We start from the raw sequence: 17,885 nt of genomic DNA on the forward strand, positions 1-17,885 counted from the left end.
TAAACGAGATACATCATATACTGTGCATTGCTACAGCGGCAAGAATTATCGGCTTTGAGAACTACAGACGTTAGGAAATAGACATCACACGTTCAAATCAAGCGCCTTGGCGTTAAGTTGGCCGGCCCACAAAACGTCAGGAAATAGGGACAACAGAATGACACCCCATCAATTATTTCCGCCCAAAAAATAGCTTGTGACGGGAGAAGAGCCTGTAGAAAAGCTGAAGCTACCGTGCATTTTTTTTTAGTCTAATAAAAATGCCAACCAACAAATTCTGGGGTTTCACTCTTTCGACAAACGCTTGCGGCCCAGATGGTGGCTGGAAACCGGCAATAGACAGGTCAAGCAGCACGGCTGCGCATGATGCCACACGCTCCATGTTCAGACGGCCTCGGCTTCGTCACCGCCCCCATCAGATTAGAGCTGTCTATCTTACGTGAATGATCATCTTGTTCAAGAGATCCTTGTGCTCCGGAAAATATTCCAGCAACTCGGCTTTGGTCACCCACGCATGGTCCTCACACCTCCTGATGTCAAAATGCGTCGTGCCGATCACTTGCGACTTGAAGAAGAAACGCTGCTAGATGCATATACCAGGATTAGGAGATCATCACATGACAGTGCATCAAAAATAATGTGTCGATTGCTTTGACAAAATGCAAGCAAGTCTTCTTTTATTCAATGATACGCATGCTATGTGCGTAGAAGAAGAAAAATGGTGAACCAAGAAATACCTTGAATGGTGAAACGCTGGAATCCTCTTTTTGTTCAGTTACCATGTGAGCCATTGGAGCGTTGCCAACAAAATATGTATTGTCAAGCCCGCCGAGAACAGATTTTAGGGCTGATTCGGCGCACTGAAATCAAATACACAAAATATGAATAAGGATGGTATTATGAAATTACAATTTTAAACTACCAGAAACTTGACAAATAATATAAGGAAATAAACTGGAAGTGAACTAAAGCATGGATCATCTGATAAAAAATTGAAGGCCCTTTTCAGAAGTTCATACCGAACGCAAGGTGTCTTCATTTTCATACACTTTTTCTGGAAAATGCCAGACGGGCTTGCCATCAGGAGCCCCAAAAGTTTTGCCATACAGGAGAAGATAGAGCTTATTATCCAGAGCTCGTTGTAGTGACCTACAGAAAACATTGGATTAGCGTGAGCTCACAGTGTTATACTCACAGAACAGCATTGTCACAATATATACTTGAGTTTCAGGATATGATGAGTGTTTTGCATGAAACACACAATACCAAATAAGATACTGCTGTATGAGGTATGTCTGCCATCTTCGGGCTGGGAATAAGTAAAGCATCAGAGTTATCCAGGACTACTAAAGATAAAATTATGACGACAGTGCGTATCTTTGTAACTGCTGGTGATGTGGACAGGATAGTATCAGTTTGCACAGCAGAGGGAACAGCAATGGGTGGAGTTGAGCGCATTGACATGACACGGTTTGCTGATATCTTTACCATAAGTACTCTGATTCCAGTCTGAACATCTGCCCCAGGTTCCACTTCGATCAAGGAGAGATGTTAGTGATACTCTACACACTCTTAACTGCATGTGTGTGTAGGGCTTGTGGGCACACACAACAGTGTCATATCCCACAATATTCTCCTATGTAACAAATACATACGCGTAATCCTAATTTCGGATAGCATGTTACTCCCCTCAATGGGTTCAGTTTTGGGTTTCATGGAATCAGAGCAGATTCCAACTTAACTCTCCACCACCCTTCCTGTTTTCTCAACTATGATCAAAACCAGACTGTACCACACCATGACCAGCTTTCTTAGTTTTTTCGTAAACATGCTTTCAAGGCTCATGCCAAAGACATTTGCCCATCTTACCCAAATCCAAATGGCAGCAATATGATCAAATTATCCTTTCTTGGCTGCCTTGGTCTCCGTTGAGATCTCTGATATAATATGAATATTGATGTGACTGCCAAAACAATTAAGGCGACCTACTCTCACAGCAACAAGGATGAGTTACATTGGCACACTCACATCCAAGGACACATTGCCACAAGTTAAATGGTGCTAGCCAAGCAGCCACCGTTGCCAACCTTCATCGAGGTGCTTTACTCAAGGAACATGCCACATGAAAGTGAGTGCAACTCGTTGAAGCTTGGGAAGGCCGACAGCCTATGGCAGAGGCAGAAACAAAATCTGTGGGGTCAACCCTGAAACTGTGGGCCGACAGCCTTCTAAGGAGAGGAGACTAACTAAGTGTGTGCACGAATTGTCAGACTAATCACCGAGTTATTCATAAGCATATATGGTGATGGTGCACAATGCATCAAAGAGGATTTGGCACGACAATGGTGTATCTACCATGATTTACTATACCGTGCTCCTACTGACATACATTAAAGGCCAACAAACCGAAGTACAGTTACTTAATTACAGGGGGGGATGAAATCCCAAAACCCTAGAGGTTTAGGCAAAAGCTATAGAGGAAACAATAGCAATGATCCTGGGCGCTAGGCCAGGTATAAAACATGCATCAGCACTCCAGCAGAGAAAACACCTCTCTGAATCTGGACACCCGAGAAGGATAGGATGGCGTCACTCCTTGGAGAAACTTATTTTTCCTTTCTTTTAGTAAGTATACCTTCATCCACCATAGGTGTAGATACACCTAGATTGACCAGGACATTTAGCTAAAATCAAAGGGGACATTTAACTAAAATCAAAGGGGATCTGGTACGCAGGTGTATCTACGCCTATGATGATCAATGTACTTGTAATATTCAAAACAATTCGCAGTAGTAGTGCATATAATGTAAATATACATGCAAAGAATTGTACGAACTGACCTGTACGGTGCTGTAAAAAAGGAAAAGGTTTTCAATGTAGCACCAATTTTTGTATTGTTTGTACAGAACAATGTACAGGTCAATTTGCATAGATTTTGTATGTAATCTTAATTCTTACATATACATCTACTAATGCCCGTGAAGTTTTTGAATATTTTCTGAATAGTACAAGTACCTTAATCCATCATAGGCGTAGATACAGCTAGGTTGACCAGGACATTTGGCTACAATGAAGTAGTGGGGTATATACTATGCTTACAAGCGAAGCTCGCCTAGATCTATTCTAATTCACGTAGGTTGTGGAGGTGAGCCACAGCATGCATGTGACACAGACAACCCATGAAGAATGCATGACCATGTTCATACACTACATACGTCACATGCATGTTGGATAACTTGGCTTGCTGTACTTGCCTCCATGTCATGCATAGGTCTAGGTGCTACCTTCACTTGTGTGTCCATGAACGGAAATGTTCGTATGTAGCATGTATCACAGGCATGCTAAGTGACATGGCTTGCTGCAATCCCCTTCACAACTGTCGTGCATTAGAATAGGTTTACTTGTTAAAATAAATTTTGTATACCCTGTACATATATATACTGAATACGATAGTGATTCGCGTTGCAGATCTTCCCAATGTTCAGGATATCAATAACTGGTACCATTTGGTCGGGTGCTGAATAGGGATAAATAGGCAAATTTTCCAGTTAATCGGACGATAGATCAGTTATTCGGCCGATAAATCAGTTAACCAGCTATTCGCTGACCCACCGAGTAGCGATTAACCAACCGAGATGCCGATTAACTGGCTGATATTTGGAACAATGGATCTTCCGCACTCCCTATCTTATCACCCGGCCTCAAGATTCATGGTGTGCCTCTTATTGCTGCCTTGAAAATATAATTGTATGTACACTTCTTGGCTAATGGTTATCATATCGAGCTTTACATTACGTGAAAGATATAGGCAGAGATCAAGACAAGTAGCCAACAAAGGACAATGTAATTATTATAGTTTTGCCATTTGATATATTGGCGAAGGGCAGGCCTGGAGCAGTGGTACAGTCTCTCCACTTGTGACCTGGAGATCCTGGATTCGAACTATTATTATGCAAGGGTAATGCTGTCTAGAAATTCCCTTCTCCAGACCCCACATCGTGTGGGAGCTTTCAGCACTGGGCACACCCATTTGATATATTGGCAAAAGTGGAAAAGTGCCTAGGACATTATCCCTGGAAGCATATTTGCAGCGCAACTAAGAAAACTAGCACCAGTAAAATTAGTTGGAAGCTCGGAGATCACAAGAGATGGGTACATATGTTTTGATGCTAGCAACATTGATAGCATAAATAGAATGGGATGGAGAGAGAATGACAGTTAAGCTGAAATCAGCTTTGATACCATGCAATTTAAAATGAATGTGCATTCATGCAACTGAGGAGAGTAAGGAATCATAACTGGGCACGCATTATTTGTGTTACTCTAGTAGTTACAGATACATGAATGTGCATTCATGCAACTGAGGAGAGTAAGAAATGGAGAGAAATAGGGTCACGTGGATATGTTTGTACCCCAGGAAAGTACATGCAATGGTAGCCAATACAAGGTGGTCACATAGGCTGAAGCATCCATGCAGGTAAGGCGTGGAAACACTGTCACTAGCAAAAAAAGTAAATGATGACAAGACAATATCACTAACATGATACTGTAGTTTCGGCCTTTAGAACAAATAGTTCATTAGGCTTAAGGTGAGAAACAAAAGAATAAGCAAAGAGAACCTGGTAAGGGTATAGAAGGTACAGAGAATGAGAATCTGGAGCCACAACCATAGAATGCAGTGCATGAAGGGCAAAACAGAGTAATATATACGGAATCACATACATATCTACTCCCTCTGTTCCTAAATATAAGTCGAGATTCCAATATGGACTACATACAGAGCAAAATGAGTGAATCTATGCTCTAGAATACGTCTACATACATCCGTATGTACGTCTATATACATCCATATGTAGTCCGTATTGAAATATCTAAAAAGGCTTATATTTAGAAACGGAGGGAGTATGTGATACTATCAATATAATTAGAAACATTCAGAGCAGCATGCAACATAACTTGGCACATGCTTGCATAACAAGAGTGTAACTGACACTGACAATAACCACAAGAAAGTATGCACACAAACAAGCTAAGTTATGAAATAAAGTGACAGGAATGGAGGTTGGAAACTTACTTCCTGTCTTTTGCTTTGTCAGCTTCTGTGATTCTTGGAGCAGGCACATAGTCTATCTGATAATCACCCTTGCCCCTGCACACATAAACAAGCATGTTTCATGTACTATATAATGGCAACTGAAAAGAAATGAATTAAATCAAAGCCTGTCTGCAAATACTCCACTACCACATGGAAGTTGTTGTATATTCACAAAAGCCTGTTGTGTATGCATGATCTATGTTGTGGAGCAGATAACTTTGACAGTAGGTACAATTTCTGGTCACAGGGATTCTGCCACAATGATGCTTCATTGGCATGGAATGAGACTCAAATCCTTTACTGATGCTCTATCTGAACAACCAGAGTGTTCCATTTGTGCGCAAGTTTCATTTCATGGCTCTAACTTGACGGTTGGCAGGTTGGTATTTCATTTTTATTCAAGGCATATAAGCCCAGATGGCATGTGGATTATTTCCCTGTAAATTTTTGGCAGTAGTGGGTCATGCATTGTTTACTCATGAGGAATTGCTTCCCATGTACTCCCTCCGTTCCTAAATATAAGTCTTTTAAGAGATTTCACTAGGAGTCTACATACGGAGTAAAATGAATGAATCTATAATCTAAAATATGTCTATATACATCCGTATGTAGTCAATTAGTGGAACCTCTAAAAGGACTTATATTTAGGAACGGAGGGAGTATCTTGTAAATATTAATTGTTATGCTGCTTAACCAGTGCTGTTCCTTTTGCACACAAACCAAGAATAATTATTTCCCTCTACCTGAAATTTCCAACCTATTATGACATACAGAACTCTTGTGCCAGCATTCCCAATTTGTATAGTGCCAACAGGCACAGCAACGAAAATATGCTACCCTTACCCAATAATGCACTTAACCCATTACACACTTCAAATCTATGAGCAAGAAATGGCCAACTCCAACATAAACACAGAAGAAATCGCAAAGCGCGAGAGCGAAATGTCACCTCGCGTCCGCCTTGCCTAGGACATCGTCGGGGTACTGCCGCCTGTATTGCTGCCTCCACCGGAACCTAGCAAGGGGCAAGAAACCAAACCCCGCACGGGGGACGACGTCAGCCCAACGAGCAAACAGCAGGCGTCGCCAAACTAGAGGAGATACGGGCGGATCTGGACTACGAGAATTCTTGGAAGGCGTAGACGACGGGGTGGATCTTGGGGATGACGACGGGGAGGCGCTCGAACACCACCGCGGCCACGACCTTCCCGTCAGCCCCTTCCTTCGCGGCCGCCGCCGGGGCCGAGGACGAGCTGAAGCCGCGCGGCCACCGGAGCGACCGGAGGTGGAGGCTCGCCGGCGATCGCGGCAGCATGGCGTGGGATGGGAGGAGGGGGGAGTTGGGGTCGGGGGGTACGGGTCGCGCCGCAAGAAGGGTGGGAGGAAGGAGCCAGTGAAGAACCCTGCTTAAACCCGGCTCGTGGGCCGGCCTTGTGCTCTCTTCCGCGGGCCGCATCATTTCTCGAGTAGTACCATTTCGCATTTGAATTTATATCATGCGCAGCCCTTCAAATTCGCTGTAATGAATTTATATCATGCTATATTGTGCATTGATTTCATTTAGTGAGACATTCTTCTGAAATGGAGCATGCTTTTCTTTTTGGGAAAAGCTAACCATCAGCCGGCGGATTATAATGGCTGCATCAGCCACCTCCCCCGTAAGACACGCGTCCAAGTGACTATGCGGTTCTGCAACAAAGACTATGTTTCTGAAACATATACGATGTTGCAGTGGTCTACTATAGATTTATGTTCTGACCATCCGGCCGCCGCCAGCCATTCATGCCGTCCATGAACGTTGCAAAAAATTTCCGCAACTTGACATTTGTTGTAAAAATTCCTGAAACATGACCTTTGTTGCAAAAAAATTCTCCCACAAAAGTACCTATGTTGCAGAAAGACGAAGAAAAAAAATCCTGCAACAAGCAAATTATTTCTGCAACTCAGCCATCGTTTCAGGAATTAACGGGTCCAAAGTTTATTCCTTGCAACAAAGCGAAAGTTTCTGCAACTCAGCCATCGTTGCAGGAATTATGGGGTGCTTGACCGGAGCAGATCCGACGGCCACATGTAGATTGGACGGCCCTCCAAGTGGTGGATGTTTAGTAAACATCCACCGATGGATGCTTAGCAGGCCCCTTTCTTTTTACGTGGGTAGAGCATGTTGGTGCTATTAAGAGCATCTACAACCGGACCCCTTAAATCCTTTTCAACGTTCGGGCAAACCGCTCGATCACTGTCCGGTCATAAAATTGTGATTGAAAGCACATATGCTCCCTTGGTGGTTTTGGTAATTCATGACAACATACATTGTCTCTTGGACTAACACTTTTACCTAGTATATTTTAGGTATAGTCCACATAAAGCTTTGGTTACAGGATTGTGTGGAGATGCCCCTTTGATGCAAGGAAGGGATATGATTGACTAAAGCTTCAAACAAGAAGGCTCTTCACTTTACACCGTGTGAGAAATCACATTTGAATCTATACAAAAGCCAATACTATTAAAAGGGGATGAGATATTATGATGAATTAGTTGCTCAAGTGCTTAGAGATAGCCACCAAAAGTACTCAGCCACTTTCCTATAATATATATTTGTCCCAAGCCAAGCCAAATATGGAAAATCGATGACACCAACATTTCTCACTTGGCTATACGGATTTTACACTTAGACAGACCCTATGTCAATCCCACCATCTCGGTACAACCAATATTCCTATCGGTGCCATCGAGATTGGGTGACCAACTTTCGGTTAAGCTAATTTCAAGTTTCGGGAATTCCGAGTTTGAAGTCGGTTTCACAGAGTTTGGAAATCCAGTATAGGTCATCGTATCGGTACCACCGAGATTCATATATCAGTCTCACCGAGAATTCAAAAAGTTGCCACATTTAGTGCAACTCGATACCACCGAGATTCATTTTGATGTCACAGAGTTGGGCAATAATGTTGTAATTGTTGAATTTTGAAAGATGCCTATATATACCCCCTCCACCTATCTCTCATTCGTATAGGAAGCACTCAGAACACACTTACACTTGGGAGATCCATTTTTCTGAGAGAGAGCCACCTACTCATGTGTTGAGATCAAGAGATTACATTCCTACCATTTGAACCTTGATTTCTAGCCTCCCCAAGTTGCTTTCCACAAGATCAATCTCTCCTACCCCTGCCAAATCCATGAGAGAGGGATTGAGTGTTGAGGAGACTATCTTTTGAAGCACAAGAGAAAGGAGTTCATCGTTCTACCACATCTATTATCTTTTGGAGGGTGATGCCTCCTAGATTGGTTAGATGTTGCTTGGAAGCCTCCTGCTTCGTGTTGTGGAGTTGAACCAAGATGTTTGTAAGGGTAAGGAGATCGCCTACTTCGTGAAGATCTACCGTGAGTGAGGCTAGTCCTGTGTGGACGGAAGCCATGGTGGAATAGACAAGGCCGCTTCTTCGTGGACCCCTTGTGGGTGGAGCCCACCATGGACTCTCGCAGTCGTTACCCTTGTGGGTTGAAGTCCCCACTAACATGATCGTACGATAGCGCCACCTATGGAAACCATGCCAAAAATCGTCGTGTAAACTTCTACGCATTTGATATTCTTAAACTTTACTCCTTACTACATGTGCAAAGTCTTTACTTTCCACTGCCATACTTGTTGACTAGCATGTGTAGGGTGCACTAGACTTGTTAGAATCGCTAAAATCTGTCAACATTAAATTGGGAAAAGGCTGGGATTTTAATTCATGCAAATAGTATATTCACCCCCTCCTTTAGACACCTCTTGTATCGATCTCTCAATTGGTATGAGAGCAAGGTCTCCAAAACCTTGGTTTAAACACCATTGGAGGAAGATGGATGTGCCTAGTTTGGGGAATATTAGTTGTAGAGTGCATATTCTTGATGGGGAATATTTTAGACAATGAAAATATGAAATGCTTGATATATTTGATAAATTCCATTTGCGCAAGTATGTTGAATATTCCTACGAGCCTCCCATTGAACCTTTCATCCTTCTCATGATGAAGAATTGATATGCTTGGTAATCTTCAAACTGTTAATCTAATCATTAGAGGACTGCAAGAAATGTGCTTAATCAATTAAAAAAATTTGAGTGTGCTCGCACTTTGTGGAAAAACTTAAGAGAAAAGATATCCCGACTATTCATTGAAAAATCTTGAGATCATTTTTCATAAATGCATTGCCTTTCAAAAAATGGAGCCAACCGATCCTAATTTTGATAAATGCTTATTTGAGCTTCGTGACCTCATGCGTGCTAAAGGAGATGTCATTACCATTAACAATGTCATTGTTGAAGCCATCCACATGCATAAATATGAACATTGTCATAGTCAAAATTCTGATGAAATTCTTGTTTCTTATGACGAGGATATTTCGTCCCACGACGACAATGTGGAGCATGGCTACTATGATGAAGATGAAGGGTTTGACATCAAGTATGAAAAGACCAAGATGAACCTTAGTCTTATGGCGAACCTTAGAGACTACGTGGCCGATGGAAAGGAGTGGGTTCTCGACAGTGGATGCACCGATCACATGACCAGAGATAAAGACATGTTCCATGAGATCACACCAAACCGTGGACCTCGAAGGTATCTGACCTTTGGAGAGAACTCCAAAGGTAAGGTACTTGGTCATGGTAAGGTAGCCATATCTTATGATAGTTCCATTAAAAATGTCATGCTTGTTGAATCCCTTGGATACAATCTTCTTTCCATATCTAGACTAGCACTTTGGTTTCAATGTTTTATTTACGAAAGTTGATTGCCAAGTGTTTCGTAGCGACAATCATAACATGGTCCTTACTAGTATCCATAAAGGTGATCTATACATTGTCGATTTCACTAAAAAAATCCAAACCCTGTACATGTCTTATTGCAAAATCTTCTAAAGGTTGGTTATCGCATAGAAGGTTAGGACATGTAGGTATGCGTAACAAGTGTGATAGCCTGGCTTATTAGGGATGGTAGACTACTCATATAAACAAGAAATTCCTTCTTTTTTGGGAGCCCATTCGAACAGAATTCCTAGGTTAAGAGTGCTCGGCTTGGAGTAGTTCTAGGATGGGTGACCGACCGGGGAAGTTGTTCCCGGATGCGCATGAGTGAGGACAAAGTGCGCAGAAGAGACTAGTATTGATATGTGGGGCCAGTCTAGATCCCGCCAGGAGTAACGACCGCCGGCGGGTGTGTGACAACCCGATACCGACGCTCGAGAAGATTCCCCTTTTATTTCGTTCTCTTTGTGTGACTCGTTTGGGTGTCGCATTCATCATCGCATCATGTGCATCATCCGCATTGCATCGACACTCCGTTGCCATCAGTTTTCAAACTTGCATCCGTTATTAGTTGCTGGTTCTCTCCGTTTTCGTTGTTGACCGTTTTGAGACCGTCCACACTCGCACGCGCCCGCGTCATCGATAAAAAATTGTTTTTAGAAGTGCGCATAAAATATTCTCGGATTGGGTTGAAACTTGGCGTGCGGTCTAAATATAGTGTAGGTAGGCCGCGTGCCAAATTTCGTCGCAATCGGAGTCCGTTTGATACCCGTACGGTCGACCGTAGCGGCATCGTCATCGGTTTATTTGTTGGTTGTTTCAGTATTTTAAAACTCGTGTCGTCGGGCCGCAAAACCTCCCTCTCTTCTTGACCCAACCACCTCTCCACAGCCTACTAGCCTACCTAGCCCTAGGACGCAACCGAAACCGTCCGATTGAGATCAAAGGGTCCAAAAATGCCCAAAACCCCCTCCTACTATTTATGGACGCCCTACCCCTCCATTTTCGGAAACCCTAGCCATAGACCTTCTTCCCCGCTGCCCCGCCGCCACTTGTCCTCCCCCTAACCATTCTAGACACCACCTGCGCCGCCGTGCCGCCGCCGCGATCTGGATCGTTCGATCCAGATCCTACCACGCCCATGCCTCCCCACAAAACCCCACTCCACCGCGGCCCGTGGAGCCCGGACGAGGCCCGTCTGGCCCATAGGCCGTCGCGTGTGTGTCGCGTCGCATCTGAGCTCCAGATCGGGGAGGAGCCCCGATCCAGAGCCCCGCTCGTCCCATGCTCGCAGCTCCGGATTCTGGTGATCGTCGGAGCTCATCTAGCCTGCCTCGACGGACCACCGCGACCCAGGCCAGTGCCTCGCCCTGCCTTCTCCTCCCTCCTCGTTGCTCTTTCTCTCCCGTGACCTTTTCCTCTCTTGGAGAAGCTGCAGGGACAGCCATGGCTGTCCAGGAGCTCCGCCAGCCGCCAATAGCTGTCGTCGTCGCCCTCTGGTGCCAAGAATCCCCGGATCCGGTAGCCCGCATCCCGATCTGCCCGTTCCTGGTCGGACCTCGTCGACAGGGCCCGTCCCCATCGTGGCCTTGGCTGTTGATCACCGACTGCCTTCATAGCTCTATCAACCGGCAGATCTGGCCAGAGGTGAGCCTCTGCCCCGCGCCATATACCTGTATCGGTGGAAGCTGAATTAGGACAGAGTATGCCTCGTAGTCCAACTGGCAACGAAGGGAGATGCTCATCCAAGGGGTCTGGGTTTCAATTCCCACCTATGCTAATATATTTATGCCTTGTTATTCGTTTAATTGCACCATGTCTTAGTTCCACCACAAGTTGGGCAGCAGCGCATTGGCAGGTGCCTTGCAACTCCACATGAGAGGTCTTTGGATCAACTCCAATTCGAGCCTCATTTCATTTTGTGCAACTTGGGTCCAATCCACTCCTGGGCTGCTGCACTATGGTGCAACTCGGTCCGGTTGTGTTTTTTTTTTCGTATGCGAGTTTGTCTAATTAGCCTCGAATTTCACAATTACAAATTATGTGTATATTTTATACATACGTACATTTTCAATTGTGCCTCGTATTGAAATAAGTTATATATGTAAAACGTGTAGAATTTTGCATAGATTAATATTTTCTAGCTCGCGTGCATGTTTAAAGCTGTTAGGCGTACTACTTGCTTTGGTTTGCGTATCGACATGATAAAACGGTTTAGGTCGTAGTTAATTAACCGTAGCTCCGTCGGAGATGAGCCATATATGTAACTGGACTAGAACGATGAGTAGAATCACGTGAACCACTTTGTCTTATCGTTTAACAAACATAAAATGTGGTTAGGACAAATCTGGACAATTTACAAAGTAAACGTGTGGGGTCATTTCGGAGATGCTATATGTCGTTTCCGACCTCATTTAAAATGCCTCGATAGGTAGTTTAATTTGTGCTTCACCCTTGCCATGTTAACAACATTTTAATATTGTCGTGCATCTAAATGGGAGTGAACTAAATAATTCAACGTGGAGTTTCGTCAACATGCAACGAGTTGCATATTGAGCTTCACTTAATGTGTAGCGTTTGACTGTTGTGAATTGCCATGCCATACCTTGCATAATTTAACTCGTCATGCATCATATGTGTTGTGCATCATGTCGTGTATGTGCGTGGTGAATATTGTGTGTTGATTCTTGTTTTCGGTTTGCTTCGTCTCGATAGAGTTTCGCAAGCGTGTCGGAATGTGAGGATCCACTCGAATATGTCGGTTCGTCTGCTTCACAGAGTCGTTCTTCTTCCAAGCAGGATCTCAGGGAAGATGATCATTTCCCTAGATAACATTACTATCATTGCCATGCTAGTTGTTTCGTTTCTATTACTATGTCTCGTTGCCTACCACCTGTTAAATGTCAGCCTCTCAACATTGCCATGAAACCTTCAACATGTTCACAACCTAGCAAACCACTGATTGACTATGTTACTGCATGCTTAACCATTTGTTAGCGTTGTTAGTTGCAGGTGTAGTTGCTTCCATGTGATAACATGAGTTTCATGTTATACCACCATATTAATGCTATTTAATTTAATGCACCTATATACTTGGTAAAGGGTGGAAGGCTCGTCCTTTCTAGCCTGGTGTTTTGTTCCATCCTTTCCCCCTTAGTTTCGGCTACCGGTGTTATATTCCATAATTGGGCGCTCCTAACACGATCGGGGTTGTTATGGGGATCCCCTTGATAATTCGTCTTAGATTAAAACTGGTCTGGCATGGCCCAGCTTTGGTACTACATTTGCCTAATAACTGATGAACCACATAGGGAGTAATTAACCCGAGGAAATTTAATCAACCCCCGGGCCAGTGCTCCGCATGAGTGTTCGTCCAACCTTTCAACCGCCGGTGGCTACCAGGGGCAACTCTCTGATTGGCCTACCGGAAGTTTGGACAATCCGTCGTGTCCTGAGAACGAGATACACGGCTACTATCGGGATTGTCGACATGCGGCCTTGCTGGATTAGTTTTACCTTTGATGAATGTCTCGTGCATCGGGATTCCGGTGATGCTTTGGGTAATCTTAGAGTTGAGGTTTTCCACTAAGGAGTCTGACGAGATCGCGAGATTCGCGATCGAGGATTTCTATGCGGCTTGTGGTAATTTGTGATGGACTATTTGGAGCACCCCTGCAGGGTTAAATCTTTCGGAAAGTCGTGCCCGTGGTTATGTGGCAACGTGGAAAGTTTGTTTAATATCTGGTTCTAGATAACTTGAAGTTAACTTAACTAAAACTTGTCAGCTGAGTGTGTAACTGTGACTGTCTCTTTCATGAGCTCCTTCTCCGATCGAGTACACGGTGGGGTTATGTCTGACGTAAGTAGGTGTTCAGAATCATTCATTTGATCATTAGTAGTTCACGTCCGCTGTGCGTAAATCTCCCCCATCTTTGTTCTTGTACTCATAAGGTAGCCACTAAACAAATGCTTAGTCGCTTGTTGCAGCCTCACCACTTAACCATACCTCACCCATTAAGCTTTGCTAGTCTTGATACCTTTGGAATTGAGATTGCTGAGTCCCCTGTGGCTCACAGATTACTACAACACCAGTTGCAGGTTCAGGTAAAGTGATATTAAGACGTGAGCGCGATGGTTGTTAATTTGGAGTTTCTTCTTCTTCTTCATCGATCTAGGATGGGTTCCAGGTCGGCAGCCTGGGATAGCAAGGATGGACGTCGTTCTTTTATCGTTTCTTTTCGTCCGTAGTTGAACCCTGCTCTTCTACATGATGTTTATGTATTGTACTGATGTGACTTTGATGTAGCATGTGGCGAGTGTAAGCCAATTCCATATATCTCTTCTTTTTAGTACATGTACTTGTAACGATATCCATTCTTGCGAAACGACGACATGCGCTTCTATCCCTGTTGAGGCCCTCGTGCCAAAATAAGGATGTTTGTGGACAGGTGTGCAGTCATGTTGTTCATGACGTTTGTGAGCCGTCGTGGCACACGTCATGGCACATGTACTGGACTGGATGCACAAATGTTTGTGCCAAGAGGGAACGCTCCTGTGGCCCGAGGAGGACGTCGGTTCCTGTGAGTGGTGGTGTATGTGATAGCCTGGCTTATTAGGGATGATAGACTACTCATATAAATAAGGAATTCTTTCTTTTCCGGGAGCCCATTCGAAGAGAACTCCCAGATTAAGCGTGCTCGGCTTGGAGTAATTCTAGGATGGGTGATCGACCGGGAAGTTGTTCCCGGGTGCGCATGAGTGAGGACAAAGTGCGCAGAAGAGACTAGTATTGATATGTGGGGCGAGTCTAGATCCCGCCAGGAGTATCGATTATCGGCGGGTGTGTCCGGGGTGTTACACCTTGACAGAAGTTGATCATATTCTTGGTGTTAGAGATGTTATCTTTGACAAAGATGGACTTTGTAGTGCTTGTCAAGCAGGAAAGCAAGTTGGTGGAAGTCATCCCGCGAAGAACATCATGACTACAAGAAGGCCACTCGAGCTACTTCACATGGATCTCTTTGGTCCCAATGCTTACAAAGTGAAGATCAAGAAAGTTTAGAGTGATAACGGAACAGAGTTCAAGAACACAAATGTGGATACTTTTCTTGATGACGAAGGTATCTCACAAGAGTTCTCGGCAATGTACACACCTCAACAAAATGGAGTTGTTGAGAGGAAGAACCAGACTCTCATAGAGATGGCAAGAATGATGCTTGACCAATACAAGACGCCAAGACATTTTTGGGCAGAAGTCGTGGAAACAACTTGTCACACCATAAACCGACTCTACTCACACAAGCTTCACGGTAAAACGACATACGAGCTACTCACCAGTAGCAAACCCCAAGTTCAGAACTTTCGAGTATTCATCTCTAAATGCTACATTCTTGATAAGCATCATCACACTAAATTTTCTCCTAAATCTCATGAAGGTCTCCTACTTCATTACGGATCGAACTCCCACACTTACCGTGTCTACAACATCTTCACTCGAAAAGTTGAAGAGACGGTAGATGTGAAGTTTGATGAATCTAATGGTTCGCAAGTCGAACAATTACCAAATGATGTAGGAGATAAGGAACCTTCGGAAGCCATCCAAGATATACCTATCAGCAAGATTCGTCCCACGGAGGTGAAGGAAAGTACTTCATCAATTCAAGTGTAAGCTCCTACTTCGCGTCAAGGTGAACCACAAAACGACATGGAGGCATCCACAAGCGGTACATGACATGATGAAGAAGAGGAGAAAGTACATCATGATGATCCACCTTAACCTTCCTCACCACCACCTCAAGGAGATGGCACCGTCAATGACAACGTGCAAGATGATGTTGATGAAGAAGCTCAACCATCCAACAAGAAGAAGCTGTCAAGAGTTCGAGAAAGAGTGGACAAAGATCATCCGTTGAATCAAAAATTCGGTGACATACAAACCGGGAGAATCACTCTCTCTAAATCTCGTTTAGCTAACTTTTGTGAGCATTATTCTTTCATCTCTAGCATTGAGCCTTTGAAGGTAGAAGAAGCCCTTCAAGACCCGGATTGGGTGAATTCCATGCACGAAGAGCTACACAACTTTGAGAGGAATCAAGTGTGGACACTTGTTGAGAAAAGCCCGAAGCCGAGCAAAACATCATTGGTACAAGATGGGTGTTTCGGAACAAGCAAGATGAAGATGGTCAAGTTGTATGCAATAAGGCGCGTCTTGCAGCCCAAGGATACATGCAAGTCGAAGGTATGGACTATGGTGAGACTTATGCCCCCGTTGCTAGACTTGAAGTCATTCGCATTATTCTTGCTTATGCCAATCACCATGATATCACTCTTTACCAAATGGATATCAAAAGTGCTTTTCTAAATGGTGAAATTGACGAGGAGGTTTATGTCAAACAACCCCCAAATTTTTGAACCCTAAGAAAGCTAATCATGTCTACAAACTTTGTAAAGCTTTATATGGTCTTAAACAAGCCCCTGGAGTTTGGTACAAATGCCTAACGAAGTTTATCATAGAAAAGGGTTTTGAAATTGGTAAAATTGATGCAACCTTATTCACTAAAAAGAGTTAATGGAGAACTATCTGTGTGCCAAATATATGTGGATGATATTATCTTTGGTTCTACTAACCCACATTTTAGTGAGAAGTTTGGAAAGTTGATGTCAGAGAAATATGAGATGCCAATGATGTGCAAGTTGAAATTCTTCCTTGGATTGCAAATCAAACAATCGAGAGAAGGTACGTTTATCTATCAAACCAAGTATACCAAGGACTTAATCAGGGAGTTCAATATGCAAGAATGGAAAGGTATGATAACCCCCATGCCTACTAGTGGACATATTGACCTTGCTTAGGAGGAAAAACCAGTTGATCGAAGAGTTTATCGATCAATGATTTGTTCATTGCTATATCTATGTACCTCCCATCCTCATATCATGTTGAGTGTTTGCATGTGTGCCCGATACCAAGCGACACCTAAAGAGTGTCATCTATTGGCTGTGAAAAATAATCAAGAGATGCCTGATACATACACCAAATTTTGGCATATGGTATCCCATGGGATCTTCTTTTAATCTTGTTGGCTATTTTGACTCAGACTATGCCAGAGACAAGGTTGATAGAAAATCCACCTAGGGTACATGTCAATTTCTTGGGAGATCTCTTGTGCCTTGGTCATCCAAGAAACAAAACTCGGTATCTTTATCTATTGTCGAAGCTGAATATATAGTCATCGTATCATGTTGTGCACAATTACTATGGATGACTCAAACTCTTAAGGATCATGGCATTCATGTTTAAAATGTTCCATTGTTGTGTTACAATGAAAGTGCTATTAAAATTGCCTATAATCATGTTCAACATTCTCGAACAAAACATATTCAAGTGCGACATCATTTCATTAGTGATCATGTTGGTAAAGGAGATACAGATCTTCAACATGTTCATACCGACAAACAATTAGCTGATATCTTTACCAAGCCACTTGATGGGAACGTATTCTGTCATTTGAGGAGCGAGTTGAACATCAGTGATGCTTCAAACTTGAGCTAGACTCACTCGGATGCATGCAAGGGCATGAGCTTGATTGTCTTTTCCTTGATGCTATTGATATGACACTATCTTATATCTTGGAATCTATGCTCCCTTGTATTGCATCTAACCCTGTTGTAGGTACTTGGAAGCAATACACTCCACAAGATTGCCATAAACTCACATCAAAAGAAAACTTGTCATGGCCAAGTATCAGTAACTCCTTCATCGGAGATGGAGGAAGAAGACAACAAAATCATATCCTTGTCAATTATATGATAATGAAATTCACTCATGTCATTTGGATGTATTATGTTCTTCCTTGCATGACTAACCATTGTAGGTGAAAAGTGAACCAAAATGACAAGGATAGCTCCCAATTCAAGATGATCTTCATCAACTTGGAGCATCCACGACAAGTTCACTTACATACCATGTCATCAACATCATTCAAAGTTATGTACTCATATCCT

General features: G+C 43.4%; 1 protein-coding gene across 2 annotated transcripts; it reads right to left on the bottom strand.

Annotated features, from left to right (window-relative positions):
* Window positions 1-91: 91 nt before the first annotated feature.
* On the bottom strand, window positions 92-6,460 carry LOC123409703 (39S ribosomal protein L46, mitochondrial). 2 transcript variants are annotated; one of them, XM_045102566.1, is made up of 6 exons: window positions 6,217-6,460; window positions 6,045-6,110; window positions 5,075-5,149; window positions 1,020-1,149; window positions 738-860; window positions 92-580 (listed from the first exon to the last, which is right to left on the bottom strand). In XM_045102566.1, the coding sequence occupies exons 1-6, from the start codon at window positions 6,408-6,410 to the stop codon at window positions 431-433; spliced, it is 738 nt and encodes a 245-aa protein (XP_044958501.1). In that variant the 5' UTR covers window positions 6,411-6,460; the 3' UTR covers window positions 92-430. The 2 variants fall into 2 exon arrangements, with proteins under 2 accessions (XP_044958501.1, XP_044958500.1); XM_045102565.1 differs by having other exon boundaries at window positions 92-583.
* Window positions 6,461-17,885: the final 11,425 nt, after the last annotated feature.

Source organism: Hordeum vulgare, chromosome 7H (assembly GCF_904849725.1).
Source record: "Hordeum vulgare subsp. vulgare chromosome 7H, MorexV3_pseudomolecules_assembly, whole genome shotgun sequence".
NCBI lineage: Eukaryota > Viridiplantae > Streptophyta > Magnoliopsida > Poales > Poaceae > Hordeum > Hordeum vulgare.

What these genes read in the sequence shown, in the direction of transcription:
- LOC123409703 (XM_045102565.1), bottom strand. Translation starts at nt 6,410, where the DNA reads ATGCTGCCGCGATCGCCGGCGAGCCTCCACCTCCGGTCGCTCCGGTGG. An exon ending in TACGCCTTCCAAGAATTCTC is followed by an intron (nt 6,111 to 6,216) that starts GTAGTCCAGATC and finishes GCCCCTTGCTAG; the next exon opens with GTTCCGGTGGAGGCAGCAAT. An exon ending in ATGAAGACACCTTGCGTTCG is followed by an intron (nt 861 to 1,019) that starts GTATGAACTTCT and finishes ATTTGATTTCAG; the next exon opens with TGCGCCGAATCAGCCCTAAA.